This window comes from Tamandua tetradactyla, chromosome 1 (assembly GCF_023851605.1).
Source record: "Tamandua tetradactyla isolate mTamTet1 chromosome 1, mTamTet1.pri, whole genome shotgun sequence".
Lineage (NCBI taxonomy): Eukaryota > Metazoa > Chordata > Mammalia > Pilosa > Myrmecophagidae > Tamandua > Tamandua tetradactyla.
In genome coordinates this window covers 96888471-96909091 of record NC_135327.1, presented here as the reverse complement: position 1 = coordinate 96909091, position 20621 = coordinate 96888471, and the positions used below count along the sequence as shown (strand labels likewise).

General features: G+C 40.6%; 1 protein-coding gene across 3 annotated transcripts in view; it reads left to right on the top strand.

Annotated features, from left to right (window-relative positions):
- The window catches only part of SNX10 (sorting nexin 10), a 120699-nt gene that overhangs the window by 78317 nt on the left and 21761 nt on the right, over positions 1-20621 (top strand). The window contains exons 1-2 of one of the 3 annotated variants that reach the window (XM_077121246.1): positions 7857-7933; positions 9742-9784. In XM_077121246.1, the coding sequence (XP_076977361.1) occupies positions 7872-7933; positions 9742-9784 (105 nt within the window). In that variant the 5' untranslated portion in view covers positions 7857-7871. Of the gene's footprint in view, positions 1-7856; positions 7934-9741; positions 9785-19905; positions 20131-20621 lie in introns of those variants that run through there. The other 2 variants (XM_077121256.1, XM_077121265.1) reach the window with 2 other exon arrangements.

Genomic DNA, 20621 nt, shown 5'->3' with positions numbered 1-20621 from the left:
GCAGAGTCTTTAATCTCTGTGATATCTGTTATTGTTCTATTTATTCTGTCAAATTCCTCTTTATGCTCTTCTCTTCTTGATCTCCTTTATGTCATTTGCTATCCCACTTATTTTATTAAGTAGAGTTATATGGACATCTTTGATTAGTTGTTCTAACATCTGTGTCTCCTCTGGTGTATTAATTTGGTCATTAGGTTGGGCTATATTTGTCTGCATTGTGGTATGCTTAGTGATCTTCTGCTGTTTTTTCATGGCATATAAATATCTTGATTGATTTACTTTGGGAGTTGATTTTTTTCAGTAGTCTAAAGCCTGTGTTTGCAGGATGGTTGTACAGCAGGGAGTAGGGTACAGGGTGGGGCACTCAGTGTGGTGATTTGTTTCAGGGCAGGTATAGGTGCAGGTTGGGGATGTTACACTGATGCTTGTGAACATGGATGCCCAGTGGCCAGGGAGGATGTAGCTGTGCGGGTGAATGGGTCTGGGGGCATAAACTTGGTGTATGCTAGTCTAAGGCACGTGGCCCTTTGTGCACATGCGTAGGATTGTGACAGCAAGTTGGTGTTATGCCTTCGTGGATTGGGGGCACATGTGACCTGGCTGCTCAGGTCAGCACTTTCTCAGAGCTGGGAAATGTGGCTGAGGGCTATGTGCATGCACAGTGCTATGACTGCTGTAAACTGACATTCCCAGAGCTGAATGATGTAACTGGGGGCCTGTGCGCATTTGTGGGCCCAGGAGTGCTGTAAACTGTAGTGCAGAGCTCGGGGGAGAAGGGGAAAAGGGGTGAGGTTGTGCAACACTATGGGCAGGGTGGTAGGGGTGGCCGGGGTATGGATGTGCTGGCAACAGCCTTCAGGGAACAGGGAGGGGGAGATAGTGCTCAGGAGGGGTGCAGGAGAGGTGAGTTGGGCTGCACTTGGGGTGAGGGTTGTGGGACAGTTTTGTGCACTAGGGGCTGGTGGGGTGGGAGCACCTGAAGCGTGGGAAATGGAAGCAGGTGACAGGGTTCAGGTGCATGGGGTGTGGGGTGAGTCATTGGTCATGGTGAGAGTGCCCAAGGAACGCAGCCTGCCTTACTTCCTAGTCCTCGGCTCCCGTCCATGCACTCCCGCAAGCTTTGTGCCTCGGAGCCAGGCTTCAGCTTTCTGCCTCTCAGTTCCTTGGCTTCTGTAACTAGGGCTGCCCCATATGGTGCAGAAGGCTCTCCCAGGTCAGCTGCACCCCCGAATTGCCACCTCAGTCACCCTCCTGTCCCTTCTCTAACTTTTCCATGGAGCAGGGTTAATCTCAACCTAATTTATTTGGTCTCTTTGGTAGAGATTTGCAAGAGCTTTTCATAAATCGAGAAATATAGATCCTTTATTACATATTATATATATATTGTTGTTATTCATACTAATTATTATAAATCTCACAGGGAGGCAAAAATTCTCCATGTAAATTAATGTGATAGGCACAAATAGGCTAGTCTGGGATCTTTACATTTCTTTTGAAATATATAGTGGATTTAAGTTTTTATATAATTGTGACTATCACTATTTTATTGAATTTGTTTCCATTGCTTTTATGGTTGTGTAAGGGAAGGAGGAAACATCTACTAACCCTAGTGCTAGTACCGTACCAAGTACCAGCTGTGTTATTAGACCAGTTCCTTTATACACAGGTGTGAAACTTTCCATGAACTACCTCTTGGGTGACATGAGGAACTTTTTTCTTTTTAACATTTTTTATTGTGAAATATAACATTTATACAAAAGAGCAATACATTTCAAAGTACATCGTAACAAGTAGTTATAGAACAGATTTCAGAGTTTGTTATGGGTTACAGTTCCACAATTTTAGGTTTTTCCTTCTAGCTGCTCCAAGACACTGTAGTCTGAAAGAAATATCAATATAGTGATTCAACAGTGGCACTCATTTGTTAAATCCTATCTTCTTTGTTATAAATCCTCCTCCTTTGATCCTTCTCCCAATCTGTAGGTATATTTGTGCAATGCCCATTCTAACTTTTTCTTGTTGGAAAGGGGAGTCAATAGTATGGGATAGGGGGATGGAATTAGTTGCTATTTTTGGGGAGGTTGGCTCCTTGGGGTTTTGAACTTATCTGGCCTAGGAACCCAACTGGAGGTTATAGTTTTCTGGAAAGCTATCCTAGTGCATGAAACATTTTCAGAATCTCAGATAGAGCCCTAGGTATTCTTTAGGGTTGACAGGAATTGTTTTGGTTGGCGTTTGCCAAACCATAGTAATTAGCAATGTCTAGCTGAAGCTGGCATAAGGGTAGCCTCCAGAATAGCCTCTGGACTCTATTTGAATTCTTAGTTATTAATACCTTATTTTGTTACATTTCTTTCCCTCCTTTGGTCAGAAAGGTATTATTGATCCCACAGTGCCAGGGCCTGGCTCATCTCTGGGAGTCCCGTCTCATATTGCCAGGGAAACTTTCACCCCTGGATATCTTGTCAAGTAAGGGATGGGTAATGATTTTCCTTGCAGGGTTGGGCTTGTAGAAAGAGAGGCTACATCTGAGTAACAAAAGAGGTTTTCTGGAAATAACTTTTAGGCATAACTAACTATAAGGTAGGCTTAGCTTCTCCCCTACGGAAATAAGCTTCACAAGATCAAGCCTCAAGATCAAGGGCTTGGTCTATTGATTTGGGAGTCCCTAATATTTGAGACACTATCAGGGGTTTCCACAGTGGTAAACTTTAATAGTTCCATATATATATATTTTTTCTTCCGACCCTAAAGAAACTTTGCCAGTACTTTTTAATTATCTGATCAGCATACTCTGGGATGTATCTGCATATTACATTAAGCTATATAGAATTACAAGCCCTCATTCCCATTCTGGGCTCCATGTGTTTGGGTTGTTTAAATCATCTATCCAGACAAATTGAATTAGAATATGTGCTACAGAAAATTTAAGTTTTAGACAAAATAAACCTCTCTTCCTTTGGTCTCATACAGTAGATGAAGTTCTAAAATATAGGTAATGTCATCCTTGACCCTGTGTTCTGATCTACCTGATTGACTTCGTTCTTGTCTCTAATTGAAGTCTGATCTCTTTTTCACCTTCTTTAACAGTTGTTGTATGTAGAACACTGACTTTTAGATCAGCAGAACTCCAACTCTGAGTCTTAGGGGTGACCTTGGGGAGTTTTTGAGGTCCTTGGTGCCCTCCGTGTCCACGTGGAGGCAGTCAGCTGGCAATAGCATAAACTCTCTGGCACGTCCAGCCTTTCCCTTGTTGGCAGTGAGCTGGGGAGGTACAGGTGTGGGCAGGACATGGCTCCCTGCTCTCTGCACACTGAAGGAGCCTCTTCCTGAGGAACTGGGTGAGCATGGGTGGGAGGAAGTTCACTTTTAAGTGGGGGGTGATAAGCTTTTGAGGATCTTAAGCCAAACAGCTGCTAGAGGCAAGCCCCTTCCACCCCTTTCTTAGATGACTGCATGTGACCCAGTCGGTTTGTTCCAGTCCTCACTGGGGTTCCTGCCTCACACCAAGGCTCTTGGCTGTAGCTTTCTTGTAAAATAGCCTGGTGGTAGAATTGTAGTAAGAAAGGTGACTTATGCCTTCCCTAAGCACAGTTGAACCTAAGTTTAGTCTCTTCATCTTTTAAAAAGGTAATGTGTTGTGATGGTTGATAAGACTAGGAGGAAAACACATCCAAGGAGGCAGAGGCGGGGTCAAAGCAAGATGAAGAGTATTTTAGTTTCCCAGGGTTGCCATCCCAAAGTACTACAAACTGGAGGACTTCAACAACCGAAATCTGTTGTCTTCTGTTCTGGGGGTTAGATGTCTGAATTTAAGTCATCAGCAGAGCTGTGCTTTCTCTGAAGGCTCTAGGAGAGGATCCTTCCTTGTCTCTTCTAGCTTCTGATGTTTACCAGAAATCCTTGGGGTTCCTTGGCTTCTAGATGTATCACTCCAATGTCTGCCTTCTCTGTCTTCACATGGCCTTCTTGGTTCCTATTCATATCTGTGTCTAAATTTCTTCTTCTTATAAGGATACCAGTCATATTGGATTAGGGTCTATGCCAGTTTGAAAGTATTATGTACCCCAGAAAAGCCATATTTTAATCCTGATCCAATCTTCTGGATTCAGCTGTTTCTCTTAATCCTCTTTCAATACTGTAGGTTGGAAACTTTTGATTAGGTTATCTCCACAGAGATGTGACATGCCCAATTGTGGGTATGACCTTTGATTAGATGAAGATGTGACTCCACCCATTCCAGGTGGGTCTTGATTAGTTTACTGAAATCTTTTAAAAGAGGAAACATTTTGGAGAGTCAGAAGTGACAGAAACCTCAGAGCTGACAGAGAGAAAACCTACAGAAACTTATAGAGCTAACTGAGATAGAGAGCTGACACAAACGCTTGGAGCCCAGCAGACATCACCATGAGATATTAAGCAAGCCAGAACCTGGAAAGAGCCAAAGGAAGCCAAGAGATGAAAGCCAGTCCCAAAGAAGCAAGTGAAGAACCCTCACAGAGAACAGAGGCTGAAAGAAAGCAATGGAGCCTGTGACCACCCAGCTGACAGAGGTGTTTCTAATCCATCGGCTTTCCTTGAGTTAAGGTATCTTTACCTGGATGCCTTAGTTAGAGCATTTTTATAGGCTTGAAACTATAAAGTTGTAACTTATTAAATTCCCCTTTTTAAAAGCCATTCCAGTTCTGGTACCTCGCATTCTGGCAGCTTACTAACTAATGCAGGGTCCATCCCAATCTAGTTTGTCCTCATCTTAGCTAATCACATCTTTAAAGACCTTATTTCAAATAAGTCACATTCACAGGAGGGGGGGTGGGAGGTTAGGACTTCAACATGTCTTTCAGGGATGCAATTCAACCCATAACAATAAGACATGGAAAAAAATAATGAAAGATGGTTTCTCCTTTACTTATTCACTTCCCCCACACCCAGTTTACCATTCTGTTTCCCAGACTCATACCCTAGCTATGGGAACCTGGTCATACTTTCAGAGGGGTGGAGAGGGTAAGTCTGAGGGTTGACTGTTCCTTTTAACACAGTAAAGAAAGGAAGGATGAAGGATGAATATGTTTTATAAAAACATATTTATATGTTTTTATATGTCTCCCTTTACCCTTAGAAATGCCCACCAGGAAGGAAGTTAACAGTCTATGTACATTTCTTCTAGGAGCATTTGTGATTTCCCTTGGTCTATTGTGTTGGGAATACAGAACATGTTTATTTGGTTCATAAAATTGTATATTGCCACAGTGGTCCAAAGGCAATGTGTAAGTCTAATATGAAACCAGTTTAATTCTATTTATGATGTCCTTGTGGCAATTCAAATCTAGTTTCATGATGAACAAGTATTTTGAATTAATCAGCTACTGGCATGGAATGGTGGCTCATTCAGCTGCTTTATAGGAAAACCCAAAACTAAGTGACTTAACCCCACATGCCATTGCACCCCTGCCATTTTCATTTTAAAGTATGGTGTAAACCATACTCATTATTCTTTATGTCACCATTTCTCACTCCACCTACACAGATAGTCCACAAGCTTTGGTAAAGTAATGTGCTTGTCAGAGAGGAGGCTGCCTATAGGCATGCAGGCCAAGCTTAGTATTGCAAATATTTGTTTGTTTTCCTTCTAAGAAAGGGTTTTATTAAGATTTAGAATTGAAGGTACAATACTTAATTGCTCTAGAGCAAGGACTGCCCACAGCTGCTGCCTGTTTTTGTAGATAAAGTTACTGGAACACAGCCATGTTCATTCATTTACATGTTGTCTGTGATTGCTCTCTCACCACAATTGAAGACTTAACAGAGTGTATATGGCCTGCACATATTCACTGTCTGGCCCTTAACAGAAGAAGTATGCTGACTCCTGCTCTATAGAATTCTTTGTTTCACAGACATTTTGTATTTTATAGAGGAAATATTTCAAAGCCAAAAATGGAGGCAATTTGCTCCTGAAGTTTCAGGTTTTGGCAAATCCATGCATCATATTTCCAAGTTGGTGGCAGAGTGGTGACGAGGCATGGAGAGGCTCTCAGATAAGGCACCAAAGCCCCTCGTTTCCCAGGGAGAGGACAGCCCATGTCTGTCATCTGGCTGGATCCAACCCTGACCTGGCCAGCGGGCTTGAGGATTCATCCCTGCTGCCTGGAATGGATGTGAGATTTGATACATCTTTGCAGTAAAGCAGACAGGAAGGAGAGTGGCTCGCAATGGCTGAGCTTTGGTGTGGTACGGCTCCCCAGTGGTGGCACAGATAGACTGTTCTGGACAGGGTCTTGCTGATTGTCGTCTTGGGGCAGTTTTTCTATAGTTGTTGGCATGAAAGTCTTTCAGTGAGCCAAGAATTCTCCATGAATAGTATTAGGACAGACACATATAGGCAAGTCTGAAATTTTACAACCCACCTGGAAGATAGAGTTTTGCCAGGGGGCAATTTCTGATTGGCAGCTTTGTTTTGTTGAGTTATAGACAATGGACCTTTTATCTCAAGCCGTACTTACTTGAGCTATCATTTAATTTCCTTCTCCCTACCAGTAAATGATATGGTAGGGTCTGCAAACTACTGGACACTTACTGTTTTCTTGTAAAAGTTTTTATTTTACATGAAATAAAAACCTTCCACAATTTATGTTAGAGTCACTGTTTCTTCTGATAGAGTTATGATATTTAATTTATCATGAACAATTATTACATCAAAAGGTATAAAACTAATAAGTGTTAACTGGAAAAATTCAAACAATATAGAAGCATCTGGAGTACTTCCCATTCCACTACCCCAGATTTAAAATATTAAAGGTTGGCCATGGTGGTTCCCTGAGATATCTCGGAGTTGGTTTAACCTTACCTAGTTTCCTACTTTCATAGTTTGACTGGACTGTAGCATCTCAGGTCAACCACCTTTGGCCTCCCCATTAGAATTGAAGTCACTTTCCCTGGATGGGAAAGAATTTGGAAAGAATTAAGACTCGGACTCTGAAACGTTTGTTCTCATCCTGCAGTCGTGGAGGAGCCCCTGGCACTGGAAAGCACAGTGCTGGGAATCAGACCTGCTTGGGTTGGAACTGAACTCCCCCTTGCAGGATGACTTTGGGCAACTTAACCCCTGTGAACTAAGGTTTTTCACCTGTGAAATGAGGAGACTCAAAACTCCCAAAGGGAGTGTGGTGGCTTAATTACACAAGAAAATATAGTATTTTCTCCTTGAGAAATTCAGCCATACGGGAGAAAAGAGAACATACCAGTGTGATGCCAGCGAGGTTAATGCTAATCGGGGGGGGAGTGTGCGACCACCTTGTAAGGGGAGGAGAGGGTCCCAGGTGGGGGAGTGGGGCTGGAGGGAACAATTTCTGAGCAGAATCTTAACAGAAAAGGAAACATTGGCAGAGAGATCTGGAAGCGGTGAAGGCGTAAGGACATAAGCCTAGCTGTGTGAGGCAGTGGGGTATATGGCAGGAACTGTGGTCATTTGACATCACCACCAGATCCTGAGATGAGTGCAAGCCCACCAGCTCCCTTTTCATCCAGTGCAGGAATCCTTTTCATAACCTAAGCTCTTGAGCTGTTGCCTCCTCTCCTTTGCACGTGCCAGTCCCTCTGCTTAGAATGCCTGTCTCCTTTTATATTCCTGGCCAAATCACCATGGGCCTCAGCTTCAGCGCCACCTTCTCAGTAAAGCTTCTCTGATGACCACCCCTGCCCCCAGTTTATTCCCTGTTCTTCCATGTCATTTCCACATTATGATTATGACACCATCTCTGTAAGTTCTGAGTCTACTCTGCACAGAGTAGGTGCTCCATAAATATCTAAAGGATGAATTAATTCCCCCCTCCCCAATTATTACCCCAGCCTATTCCCTACAGCTGCCATAACAAATGACCACAAAACTTGGTAGCTCACAAAATAGAAGTTTATTCTTCAGAAGTCTGACATCCAGGTGTGCACGGGGTTGTGCTCCCTCGAAACCTGTAGGAGAGAATCCTTTGCCTGTACTAGTTGCCGGTGGCTCCAGGCATTGCTTGGGTTGTGGTCACAAAACCCCAGCATCTGCTTCTGTCCTCACATGGATTTCTACTCTGTGTCTTCTCCTCTCCTGTTATAACTGGTGCCCCGCTGGCAGTGGTGCCAGCTAAGCCCCGTTCCAGGTTCATTAGCCTTGACACTAAAAGAATTTAGACAAATGAGAGGGCCAGTAGTAAAATTTATTAAAGGGAAAGAGAGTACATGTTAAAGAGGTAATGTGGATGTGTTCAGGGGAGAAACATGCACTGAGTGGGAGTGGGTTAGCTTGCTTTATAGGAAGTTTTTTGCTAGTGGCAAGTTTCCCTAGTAACCTTTGAACACCAGGGGCTTACATGGTTTGTATTACCCAGTGCTTACAGAGCTAGCATCGTTTCAAAAAGAGATATTTGTTGATGCTTGTGGCTAGCCTGTCACATATCCACACTGTGTCTTTGAGCAGATATTTAACAATCTTTACAACTCTAGGCTTTCTGTGATTAACTAAGAATTTGCTTTGGGCCCATGATTTTACAAGCCTTTATGGTTTGGGGTGGTTTTGATGGTTTGGGCAGGTTTGGGGACTATAGGGGAAATTTTTGTCCCATGACATTTATAGCCAAAGTTTGCAGTTTGTATAAATTCCTTTGGAGCTACTGTTTTAGTTTGTTAAAGCTGCTGGAATGCAATATAACAGAAACAGGATGGCTTTTAAAAAGGGAATTTATTAAGTTGTAAGTTTGCAGTTCTAAGGCCGTGAAAATGTCCAAATTAAGGCATCAACAAGATGTTACCTTCACTAAAGAAAGGCTAATACCATGCAGAACACCTCTGTCAGCTGGGAAAGCACATAGTGATATTTACTACTTTCTCTCCTCATTTCATAAGGCTTCCCTGGGGGCGTTTTCCTTCTCATCTCCAAAGATCTCTGGCAGTGTGGGTTCTGTCAGCACTAAAGCTTTTTCCGAAATGGTTCCTTCTTAAAAGGATTCCAGTAAGTAATCCCACCTTGAATGGGTGGAGACACTTCCATGGAAATCACCTAATCTAAAGTTACCACCTACAGTTGGGTGGGTTACATCTCCATGGAAACAATAAAAAAAAAATCCCACTTAGCAATATTGAATGAGGATTAAAAAAACATGGCTTTTCTGGGATACTGACAATTTCAAACCAACACAGCTAAATAAGAAACAAGGGAACTGCAGTTCTCCATTAATTCCTTTAACAGGTGCATAGGAAACTAGAGGTTTGCAGTTGTGTGTTAACTCTTTCAGAGCTGGATAGGAAACCAGGTACTTGCAGTTGTCCTATTTTGTCTTTTAGAAGGACATTTGTCATGGATTTAGGACCCACTCAGATAATCCAGGATGATCTCATCTCAAGATCCCTACCTTAATTATATCTGCAGAGACCCTGTTTTTCCAAATAAGGTCACCTACCCCTCTGGCCTACTTTGACTCGCTAAGGGGCTGACTCCAGCCTGATCCAGTTTGAGGTTGGTCCCATCCAACCATCTCAGGCTTGCGTGGTCCATTGTGCCAGTGTGGTCCAAAGTTCACCAAACTTTCAGTGTGGTCTAAAGTTCAAAGGTTACTGCTGTGCTGTCAGCAGTGGATGGGAGGGAGTGAACAGCAGAGGTCTACTTCCTAGCACTAGGGTTGGGCATTTGGGTGGGAGGTGAGGAGAGGCATATCTGCTCCAGTATATGTCCAAATCACCCAGTGTTGTTATTTTGTTTTTCAGATTGTGTCCTGTGCTGAAAATGTTTCCAGAACAGCAGAAAGAGGTATGTTATCACAAATCCAAAAATAAATAATCTGTGAGTTTTCACTCACTGCAGGTTAGTTCTTCATTCACTAACTAAATCTGGTGGAGAGTCAAGATGTTGCAGGCAGTCCTAGAGGAGGGGTAATGAAAGAACAAAGAATTCCCCTTCCTGCCCTCACCCCCCTAACTTCCAACCATTGGTGCATCCTTTGCTTTTTGTGTGCATATTGGGGTGGGGGGTAGTCCACTGACTAGGCTATGGAGTGCTTTTTACAATTCTTCACCGCCTGCTACTTAAAAAAAGTGTCTTTTCTGCACATGAAAAGAAGTTCAACATCATTAGCTGTTAGGGAAATGCAAATCAAAACCACAATGGGAATATTTTCATTACTCAAAAAAAAAAAAAAAAACTGCAGTGAGATATCATTTCACAACTACTAGAATGGCCTCTCTTTAAAACACTGAAAGTTACAAGTGTTGGAGAAGATGTAGAGAAATAAGAACACTCATTTGCTGCTGGTGGGAATGTAAAGTGATGCAACCACTGTGGAAGACAGTTTGGCAGTTCCTCAGGAACCTAAGTATAAAGCATTGCCATGTGATCCAGTAATCCTGCTACTAGGTATATATCCAGAAGAACTGAAAGCAGGGACAGGAACAGACATTTGCACACCAATGTTCATGTGACATTATTCACAATTGCCAAAAGATGGAAGCAATCCACGTTTCCAGATGGATAAGCAAAATATGTATGTATACGAAATGTGTATATATACAAAATGTGTTTGTACACTGTATGTATACATAGAGTGGAGTGTTATTCAGCAGTAAGAAGGGATGAAACCCTGATATGTGCAACAACATGGATAAACCTGGAGAACATCATGTTGAGTGAAAAAAGCCAGCCACAAAAGGACAAAATTCACTAATATGAACTAAGTATAATAGGCAAACTTACGGAGTTAGCATCTAGATTACCAGGCAATAGAATGAGGGTAGAAAAAGGGGAGCTGATGCTTAATTTGAGAATTCCTGTTTTAGGTTGAATGTAAATGTTAGAAAATGGATAGAGCTGATGGTAGCTCATTCCTTTGAATATAATTAATAGTGCTGAGTTATGTGTGTGAAAATGGATGAAAGGGGTAATTTTAGGCTGTGTATGTTACTAGAAGGAAAGCGAGAATATAAAACCTGGGGCTATGAAACAAAGTGAACCCTGTGGCAAAATGATGTCTATGCGAGTAGTACAAATATAAGAATGTTCTTTCATGAACTATAATAAATGTATGTGACCAGTAGCAGATGTTAATAATAGGGTGATATATGGGGAAAAATACACCTTGTGCAAGCTATGAACTATAGTTAACAGTAATATTTTGGTGATTTCTAAATATAAATAAATCTATAGAGACAGAATTAGATTATTGGTTTTGTAGGGCTTGGGGAGGATAGAGGGATTGAGAAGCTCTGGGGTATGGGGTTTTTATTTTTGGAGTACTGAAAATGTTCTAAAATTGATTGTGATGATGAACGCACAATTCTGTGATTATACCAAAAGCCATTAATTGGACACCTTCTATGGATTGTGTGGTATGTGACTATATCTCGACAAAACTGCTAAAACAAAAAGTATTTTTTTCCATCACTCAGAATTCTCCCAAGCTCTGCCTCCCACCCTTTGCTCTGAACGTTCTTCCTCTTACCTGCTTTCTTGGTTTCCTATTCCACTGCCTCACACTAGAATTCTCCCACCTTTTAAGTAACAACCCATTGGAACTGTCTGCCATTAGTCTCGGTTTTGACCTGCCTGTTACCTCTTGGGTCTCTACCTTGGTTAACACAATGTTGGCCGGCTTGTTCCTTCTCAGCTGCAGCCTGGTCTGCTTGACCTCCACCCCAGCTTCGTGGACTTCCGCCTAGCAGGGAAGAAGGTAGGAAAATCACCAAAAAAGCAACAATGACTTTTTTCCAATTAGAAGCAAGTTTTTGTGGGGGTGGGTGGGTGGGGTCATTGATTTAATCACTTGATTTTTATTATAAATTGATTTCCATTAATAAAACTAGATGCAAATTTTAGCCAAATACATAAAGAAAGCATTTGATTGACCTTGGAAAAAGTCCTTTATTATAAATAATTCTATGGTAATATTATAACATTAAGGAATTTTAAATGGGAAAATTCTTCAACCGAAAAGGAAAAACCTTCTGCAAGTAGATAGAGGCTTCCTATTCCGAAATTTACTTAAGCCACCATTAGCAAGGAATGAAAAATATAGCAAGGCTAGATTCGGGATGTGCTATAATATATTGCTGCTTATCACAGATCAATCCATTTTCTGTGTATAGTCTGATCTCCTGGCTTCTAACCATAAATAGGTCCCCATTTCTCTTGGAGCTAAATCAAAACTCCTAAATGTGGTTTCTCAGGCTCTAAACAATGCTGTGAACCAGATGCTTATTAGGTTCATCTGCCACTCACCCCACCCCAAAGCGCATCCCACTCCTCTCACGCTGAGCTCATTTGGGACCTTTGAATGCTCCATGAGCTCTCATAACCTTGGCCTTTCCCAGATGTTTTCCCTATGCTTGGAATAGTGTCTTCCTCCAGCCATCACACTAGGTTGACTGGCCGATTCCTCCTTATCCTTCAGGTTTCCACTTAGAAGTCAGAAGGAGGCTTTCATGAAGCCTCAGTTATATTTTGATCTTACTGCCTTCCCCAGAGCACCCCATAGTAAGTACCAGTGAGAAACAGAGGGCACTTCCATTGAGTCCTACAAATATCCTCACGGTTGGTTGTTGTTTAGTAGAAAACAATTTAGGTTTCATCTAATTACATATGTAAACACCAAATGCAATATATTCACCGATTGTTCGAGACTCTAGACCAAGGGTGGCATGTGTGTAAGCAGTCCTATTCAGCACCCATGACAGACATTACTAATTAATCATGAGGTTGGCACATGAATTGAGACTTATTTACTATGCTTGTTCAAGATGCAGATGGCCTGGGAGTGACGTCTCCGTCCCACATAACCAGTAGTGCCAGCCTAGAAGTGGGGTAATTCAAATTTTTTTTTAATAATTTAGGGTGGTGGGGAGCAAAATGCAGCCTCTCTTGTTAAAATAGCTTTATTACTGTAATAAATCTAGAGAGAGGAGAATAGGGAGTGAAAATCTCCCTTGTTAGTTAAACATTTTCCATTTGCACATTGGTTTGAATTCCCACGAGGGCAGTATCCTAGCTGATGGATCTTCCCCATAAAAAGGCCTTGGCATTGGGCCATTGTAAAATTAAAATGAATTCATATTCATTCATGCATGCAACTTTAATTTACAATTAAAATATTCTAGTTACATATTTTAATAAGAATAATTAGATGGACCCAACTGGATCAATCCTTCTGTTTAATGAGTCAGAACCCCAGAATCCAAATGAAAAGGCAGGTGCCTGTGACAGGAAACACGTTTCAGTGTCTTTTGTAGAGTCAGGCATTTTTGTTCTTTTCTATATTCTGATGTTCAGAACAAGCAGTTTGATATTTCTGCATTACTAAGGTCTCTGCCTCCAGCCACTTTTACCTTCTCTTCTTCGATGTGTGAATGAGCAGTTTCCTCCTGCTGAATGGCCTGCTTCCCGGACTCCTGCCTGCCAGTCCTTGCACTCAGGCCCCTGCTGGCTCCTCCTTACAGGCACTGAAAACAGAAAGGTCCCCCTGCATGAGTGACCGGCAGGGCAGCCTGAAGCCTGTGTTTGCATGTGTATTGGGGGTCGTATCTTCCCTGCTCCCCTGGGTCATGATGGTTGAATTCTACCTTCCAGTTAGGGGGTTTCACAATGTACGTTCTTCGTGCTGGATGTAACAGCAACTCCCAGGCAGCTATCAGTCACAACCTTAGTGACAGTGAATTCATGGCTCTTTAGCAGGGATTCCCCACGTGGGGCAGGCCCCAGTGGGCCTGTGTGAGTGCCAGGTACATATGAGGACCTTGCACCTTCCCCAGGAAGAGAGGAGGGCCCTCCAGCGGGAGCATGTGCTGCCTCTAAGCATGACATTTATATGTTCAACATATGCTTATGCTGGCAGGAGCACACTTTGTGCTTGTTCTAGGAAAGTATGGCTTTGATATTGGGGAACTAACTAGAACGAATATCATTAAAGAATATTCCTATAAGCAAAGCTTCCACTTGGTGTCCTGTGATGCTACGGACTTTGAAGGGAAGCAGTAAAACAAGAAACTCTCCACTCCCCAAACCTGAATCTGCTGTTTTCCTCCCCTCCCTCTCTTCCTTTTTTTCCTCTGACTCTGACTGTTATATACTCAGTTATTAAGTTTTTCCATTTGGAGAAATAGTTTGGTTCCCATAAGAGACAAGTTGCCTTCTTCTGTAAGAGCAGAAAGGAGCTGGGAAAGAGTGTCCTTCACAAGCATACCCCAGGTTTCAGAGAACACCGCCACGGCTCTGAGCACTGCATTTGTGTTACCATTACTTGGAGGCCTCTGATTTCATTTCTGAGCCAGACCCAAAGGAGGATCAGTCCTTTTTCAAAGTTCTTCCAAATTTATTCTAAGAGAAATAAATGTATATTGCAGACCACTTTTGGAAAAGTATCAAAGGAAAGATAAAAGTTTGGGCTGTTTCTAGTCTTTTTCTATACATTTGTATGTATCATGTTTAGAAAATTAAGATCATACAGTATTTATAATTTAATATCTCACTTCTTTTAGCTTAGTGTTCTAACACATTTCAAGAAATTCTTTGCCAGCTATGAATAAATTAGACATGGATCAGAGAAGGAAAGAAAGAAGAATTAGTAGACATAAATCCGTCTTCACGCCTGTTAAGAAATGCCAAAAGAATAACTTCACAGCGGAGAAACCTGACAACCACCACCTCAGCCAAGGGACCTCAGTCCGCAGCGTCAGCGAGAAGTCGTGGGGATGGCACAGACCAGGTGTGAGAACGTGCCGGGGAATGGTGCTCTGCCTCTCTCTGCTCCTCCCAGTCTGATCACGAGAAAAAGCAGCAGGCAGAGCGTAATGGAGAGACCTTCTACCAAATACCTCACCTGAACTCCTGAGATGCTGTCACAGCCGAGAGAAGCCAAAGGAGACATGACAACTAAATGTAATGTGGGATCCTGGGACAAAAACAAGGATGTTAGGTTAAAACTAAGTATGGACTTCAGTTATAATTTTAATATATTTACTATACTAATGTAAAGTATTAATCATAGGGGAAACTGGACGTGAAGTGTGTGAGAACTCTTATTCTATCTTCACAATTTTTTTGTAAATTCCAAATTGTCCTAAAATAAAATTTATTTTAAAACAAATAATGTTGGGGTGGGCCATCATAGCTCAGCAGGCAGAATTCTTGCCTGCCGTGCCAAAGACCCGGGTTCGATTCCCAGTGCCTGCCCGTGCAAAAAAAACAAAAAACGTTAAGAAAACAATGTTGAATTTTGTGTGCTCACATATAAAGATTTCTAAAAAATTGTGACATGAATAAGGCAAGATATAAACTAGCAGTTATAGTTCTCATTTGTACTAAAAATTATATGTATGTGTATATATATACACACACACACACACACACATACACATATGTAGAGAGAGAGCCTGGATAGGTGGACAAGAAACTGTAAAAGGGACTTAATTTTCATGGTGTACTCATCTGTTTTATTTGATATCTTATCTCTCTTTCTCTCTTTAACCATATACATATGTTATTTTTATAATAATGAAAAATCTTACTTTTAAAAATGATCCCAGGGCCTGCCCATGTTCAAAAATAAAAATAAAATAAAATAAGCAGTTGAGTATTATGGTATCATTATGTTAAGGGTGCAATAAATGTTGGACAAATGGTAAACATTTTCAGATCCATGTTTCTGACTTATTTTTACTTCCAGACACCATTTTTCTCTCTTTCCATAAAGCAGATTGCTTGGGATGGCCACCCACCTACATATCTACCTACATTTCTCCTTCCCTCCTACCTTCTGTTCCTCCCTCTTTTCCTCCCTTCATTTTGTTATTTTGGTTTTCAATTCTTATATGAAAAATTTTAAAGACATCAATTAGAATAATATGAGGAACTCCTATGTACCCATCACTCAGCTTCACCTGTTAACTCATTACTGACTCATGTCCAGGCTATCCCCCCAGCCCCCATTTCCTCCTGCTACCACTCACTGAATTATTTTAAAACAAATTCTGGGCATTGTATAATTTCATCTTTAAATATTTCAATATGTTTCTCTAAATAATAACCCTTTAAAGAAATAAACCTATTATCACAACTAAAATACCTAATTTTAAGACTTTCATATCATCAAATATTGAGTAAGTGTTCAAATTTTCCTGATTATTTTGAGAGAAAAAATTAATACAGTTGGTTGTTTGAATCATGGTCCAAATAAGGATTTGGTTGATATGTTGCTTAAAGTCTTTTATTTCCTTTCCCCCACTTTTGCAGTTTATTTGTTGAAGGAACATCTTTTGTCCTATACAGTTTTTGCATTTTGGATCTTGCTGATTGCATCCTTGTGGTGTATTTTGACATAAGAGGGTGATTATTTCTTGTTGCCAATTATGCATTATTTTTACTGCCCTTTTCCTGATGTGTTAGGAGAGAAAAAAAAGGTAACTCTCCTTAACTTTGGACACTGCTTGTTCAGAGACACTTGCAGCATTGTGAACTATTGTAAATCGTGTAAAATTCAGGACTAGCTGCATCTCATCCACAGTTGTTTACCCTGAAGTAGTGTTCAGGCCCAGACTGAGTTCATGCAGAGCACGGGCTGGTGCTGCTGTGAGACGGAAAAACGCACCAGGCAGAGAAGTAGACACAGATTCACTGGGACTCATGAACAGGAGAGGTTTTCTGGTGGCAGCCGATCCAGAGACTTAGCGCTCCATGAGAGGCGATTTGTGGTTTTACAACAAAAGACGTTCCACGTAGTGTGAGGACATTGGGCTTCTAGTATAATCATTAAAGGGGCTTAAGATCTGAGTTTTACTAAGATTAGTGTTAAAGACTAAGCAGTTAAGGCCATTTTTATATCTATGGCTACATTCTTCCCCCCCGGGGGAGATTCTTTACTTTCTTGACCTTTGTCCTTGACCAAAGCAGGATTGTTATTGGCCATTTAGGAGGGGGCCTGGGCCCTGGGCCACCACAAATAGTAAGAGCTTTTTATAAGGTCATTATTCAAGGCCACCAGAGGATGGCATTTAAACATACTCCAAGCTATAATGTGATCACTAACATCCTTTGTACTATATTAGGTTCTTTGTCAAAACTAATATTCAGAAATAAAGGAAGGTCATTTGATACATTCCTTCTCCCTTTCAAATTTGTTATTTTAAAGAATGCATTTTGTGAAATGGGCTAGATTTTAGTTTTGAGATTGATTGTTATGTCAGGGTTCTGAGTAGAACCCTGGTAAGTAGCACCTTGCTTAGATTCTGTAACCGTTACCTGTGAAGAACAGTGCCTGGTACATAGTTGATGCTCAGTACACTTTTTTAGTGTAATTTTATTGAGCTTTATTCATACAGTCCATCCAGGGTATGCAATTAGTGGTCCACGGTATCATCACATAGTTGTGCATTTGCATTTCTCCAGAAAAAAAAAGAAGAAGAAAGTACTGAAGTCCCATACCCATTTACCCCATCCTCTTCTTGACCACTGGGATTGGAATCTACCCAATTTTAAGACTTGCAATAGTGGTAGGTTAACTAAGACAGTGTAGTATTGTCAAATATATATGTGTATATATATATATATGGAATAGAACACACATTCCAGAAGTAGATCCACACAAAAATGGGCAACTGACTTTTTAATTTTGTTTTTGCAGTGTAGCTATATAATCATTATCAAAGACCAGGGCTACTGGATTATAGTTCAACAGCTTCAGGTATTTCCTCTGACTGTTCTAAAACACTAGACACCAAAAAATAAATATCTATATGAGTCAGTAGTCACACGTCATTTGTTAAATCCTAATTTCTCAGGTCCACCTCCTCCCTCTCATTTGAGCTTTCTGTCAATCTTCAGGGATATCTGGGCAATGACTGTTTTAACTCCTTCATGCTGGAGTGGGATGGTGACCTTATATGGGATGAACCTGGTTATTATTCTTGGAGAGACCTCTGGTTTTCAGGATTTATCTGACATAGAATCAATGTGGAGGCCTCAGGTTTCTGAAAAGCTAAACTTACTAAGAAAAACTTTTATAGGGACTTAGAAAGAGCCCAGGGTGTTCTTTAGAGTTTTCCAGAATACTGTTAGTTGGGGCTTAGCATACTATGGTAGTTTGGAATATCTGGCCAAAGCTTGCATAAGAGTAACCTCCAGAATGACCTCCCAACTCTATTTTAAATCTCTTAGCCACTGAAACTTTATTTTGTTCCATTTCTTTCCCACCTTTTGGTCAAGAAGGTTTTCTCCATCCCGTGATGCCAGGACCAGGCTCATCCCTGGGAGTCATGCCCCACGTTGTCAGGGAGGCTTATACCCCTGGGATTCATGTCTCCATAGGAGGGTGGGTGGTGAGTTTATTTGCAGAGTTGCTTTAAAGAGAGAGGCCACATCTAGATGCTCAATACATTTTAATTGAATGAATGAATGGATGAAAGAATGGGTCGCCAGTTTAAATACATAAACATTTAAAACATTGCTTTGGAATAGAAAAAAAAAGTCACAAAAAAGTGAGAAACAAATTCTCATTTTTGTGATAGAAAAGGTAATCTTTGTCAGAATTCTCATCAAGGTTAGGAAAACTTAATATTCAGCATTTAGAGGTTCTGCTTTTTTAGATTTTGTCTCTATTCACCTTTTTGTAGTCTAAGTAAATATTTTCACAATTAGCGTATAACCGTTACTGTAGATTAAAGCCAGACTACAATGGAAATTATTTGACTCTGGGAATAAGGGAAACATTCTTAAAGAAAAATTACTTTACCAAATGAATTTCATTAGAGATTTTTAAAATTTCATCATTCTCCTGAAGCCAAGTCTTGTCTCCTTTATAGTCATTGAATTTTGAATCGCTGGTGAAAAACAAGTCTCTATCTTTTTTATTAATTATTTTATTTTGAAGTTAATTATAGATTCCCAGGAAGTCACAAAGAAATGAACTTTGCACCCTTCACTCAGTATCCCCACATGTTATCATCTTGCATAACTGTAGTTTAATATCATTAGCAAGAAGTTGACATTGGTACAATCCATAGCATTTATTCAGATTTTACCAGTTATCCATGCAATTTTATCCATATACAGCTTTGTTTAACCACCATTACAATCAACACACAGAACTGTCCCATCACCGCAAAACCTCCCTCCTGCTATAAACACTTCCATAACCCTACCCACCTCCCTCCTCCCTTCCCAGACCTAAGGCCACCACTTATCAGTTCTCCATCTCTAGAATTAATTTCATGATTGTTACAAATGGAATCATGCAATGCATATCCTTTTGATATGGGCTATTTTCACTCAACTTAATTCTCTTGAGGTTAGTCCACATTTATTGCAAGAGTACAATTGCTGGGTCATAGGGCAAATACAGTTTTGGTTTAAAAGAAAATGGCCAAATTATTTTCCAGAATGGATGTATTATTTTACATTCTTACCTGCAATGTGAGAGTGATCCAGTTTCTAGGGTATAATCATTATTTTTTATTTTAAATTGTATTTCCCTAATGGCTAATGACATTGAACACCTTTTCTTGTGTTTGCCATCTGTTTATCCTCCTTAGTGAAATGTCTCTTGCCATTTTCTAATTGGATGGTTTTTAGATGTTCAGTTCTGAGGGTTCTTCGTGTATTCTAGACACAGGTCCTGTGTGGGATATGAGATTTTCACATATTTTCTTCCAGCTTGTAATTTGTCTTTTCATCTTTTTCGCAGTGTCTTTTGTAGAACAAAAGTTTTAAATTTTGATGAGGTCCAATTTTTTCACTTTTTCTTTTAACAATTGTGCTTTTCTCCCATGTTTTTTCCCCTAAAATTTTGATAATTTTATGTATTACATTTAAATCAGTGATCCATTTTGAACTAATTTTTGTATAAGGTATGCTGTATAGGTCAAGTTTGTTGGTTTTTTTTTTTGGCTGATGGATGTCAAAAGACAAAAGGCTTTCCCTCTTCCATTGCATTGTTTTTTTGCACTTTTGTCAAAAATCAGTTGTTTATATTTGTGGAATCTATTCCTGGATTCTCCATTCTGTTCCATTGTTCTCTGTGTCATTCTCTCTGCCAGTATCGGCACTGTCTTGATTTCTGTAGCCTTGGCATAGGAAGTGGTTTCACCTCATTTCAGGGCTAAGGAAAAAAGAAAGATAAGGTAGAAATCTGTAAGATTGAACCCTGCCTAGGGTAATAGGGTATTTTGAAATCAAAGAGTCATTATTATAACGGAACACAGAAATCAGATTTTCAAAGAGTCTGGCATCTCTCTTCAGAAGCCTGTTTCATATGGAGAATTGTAGGGAACAGTTAGTTTAAATTTTTAATTCTACTCTGCCTGGCTTTTTCCTTCACGCTAGATATAGTCATTAGGCCCAAGAAGTCATTAAAGTGTTTAATAAGGTTATTAAATTGAGTAACTGCTGCTGCTGTAGCAATTTTCATAGAAAATCCATATGATTCTAGGTGTGGAGCTCTGGAGATGTCCTCTGTGGCTGACAGGCTGTCAGCATTGCCTGTGAAGGATGGTGGGCAGCATCTTGAGGGATGCATCTAATTAAGAGACTGTGGGTGAACCTGGTTTCCTGGGTGTGCTATTCCTAGCTGGAAGTGTGGTGAAACTTCACTAATTCCTGCTAATTACAGGGT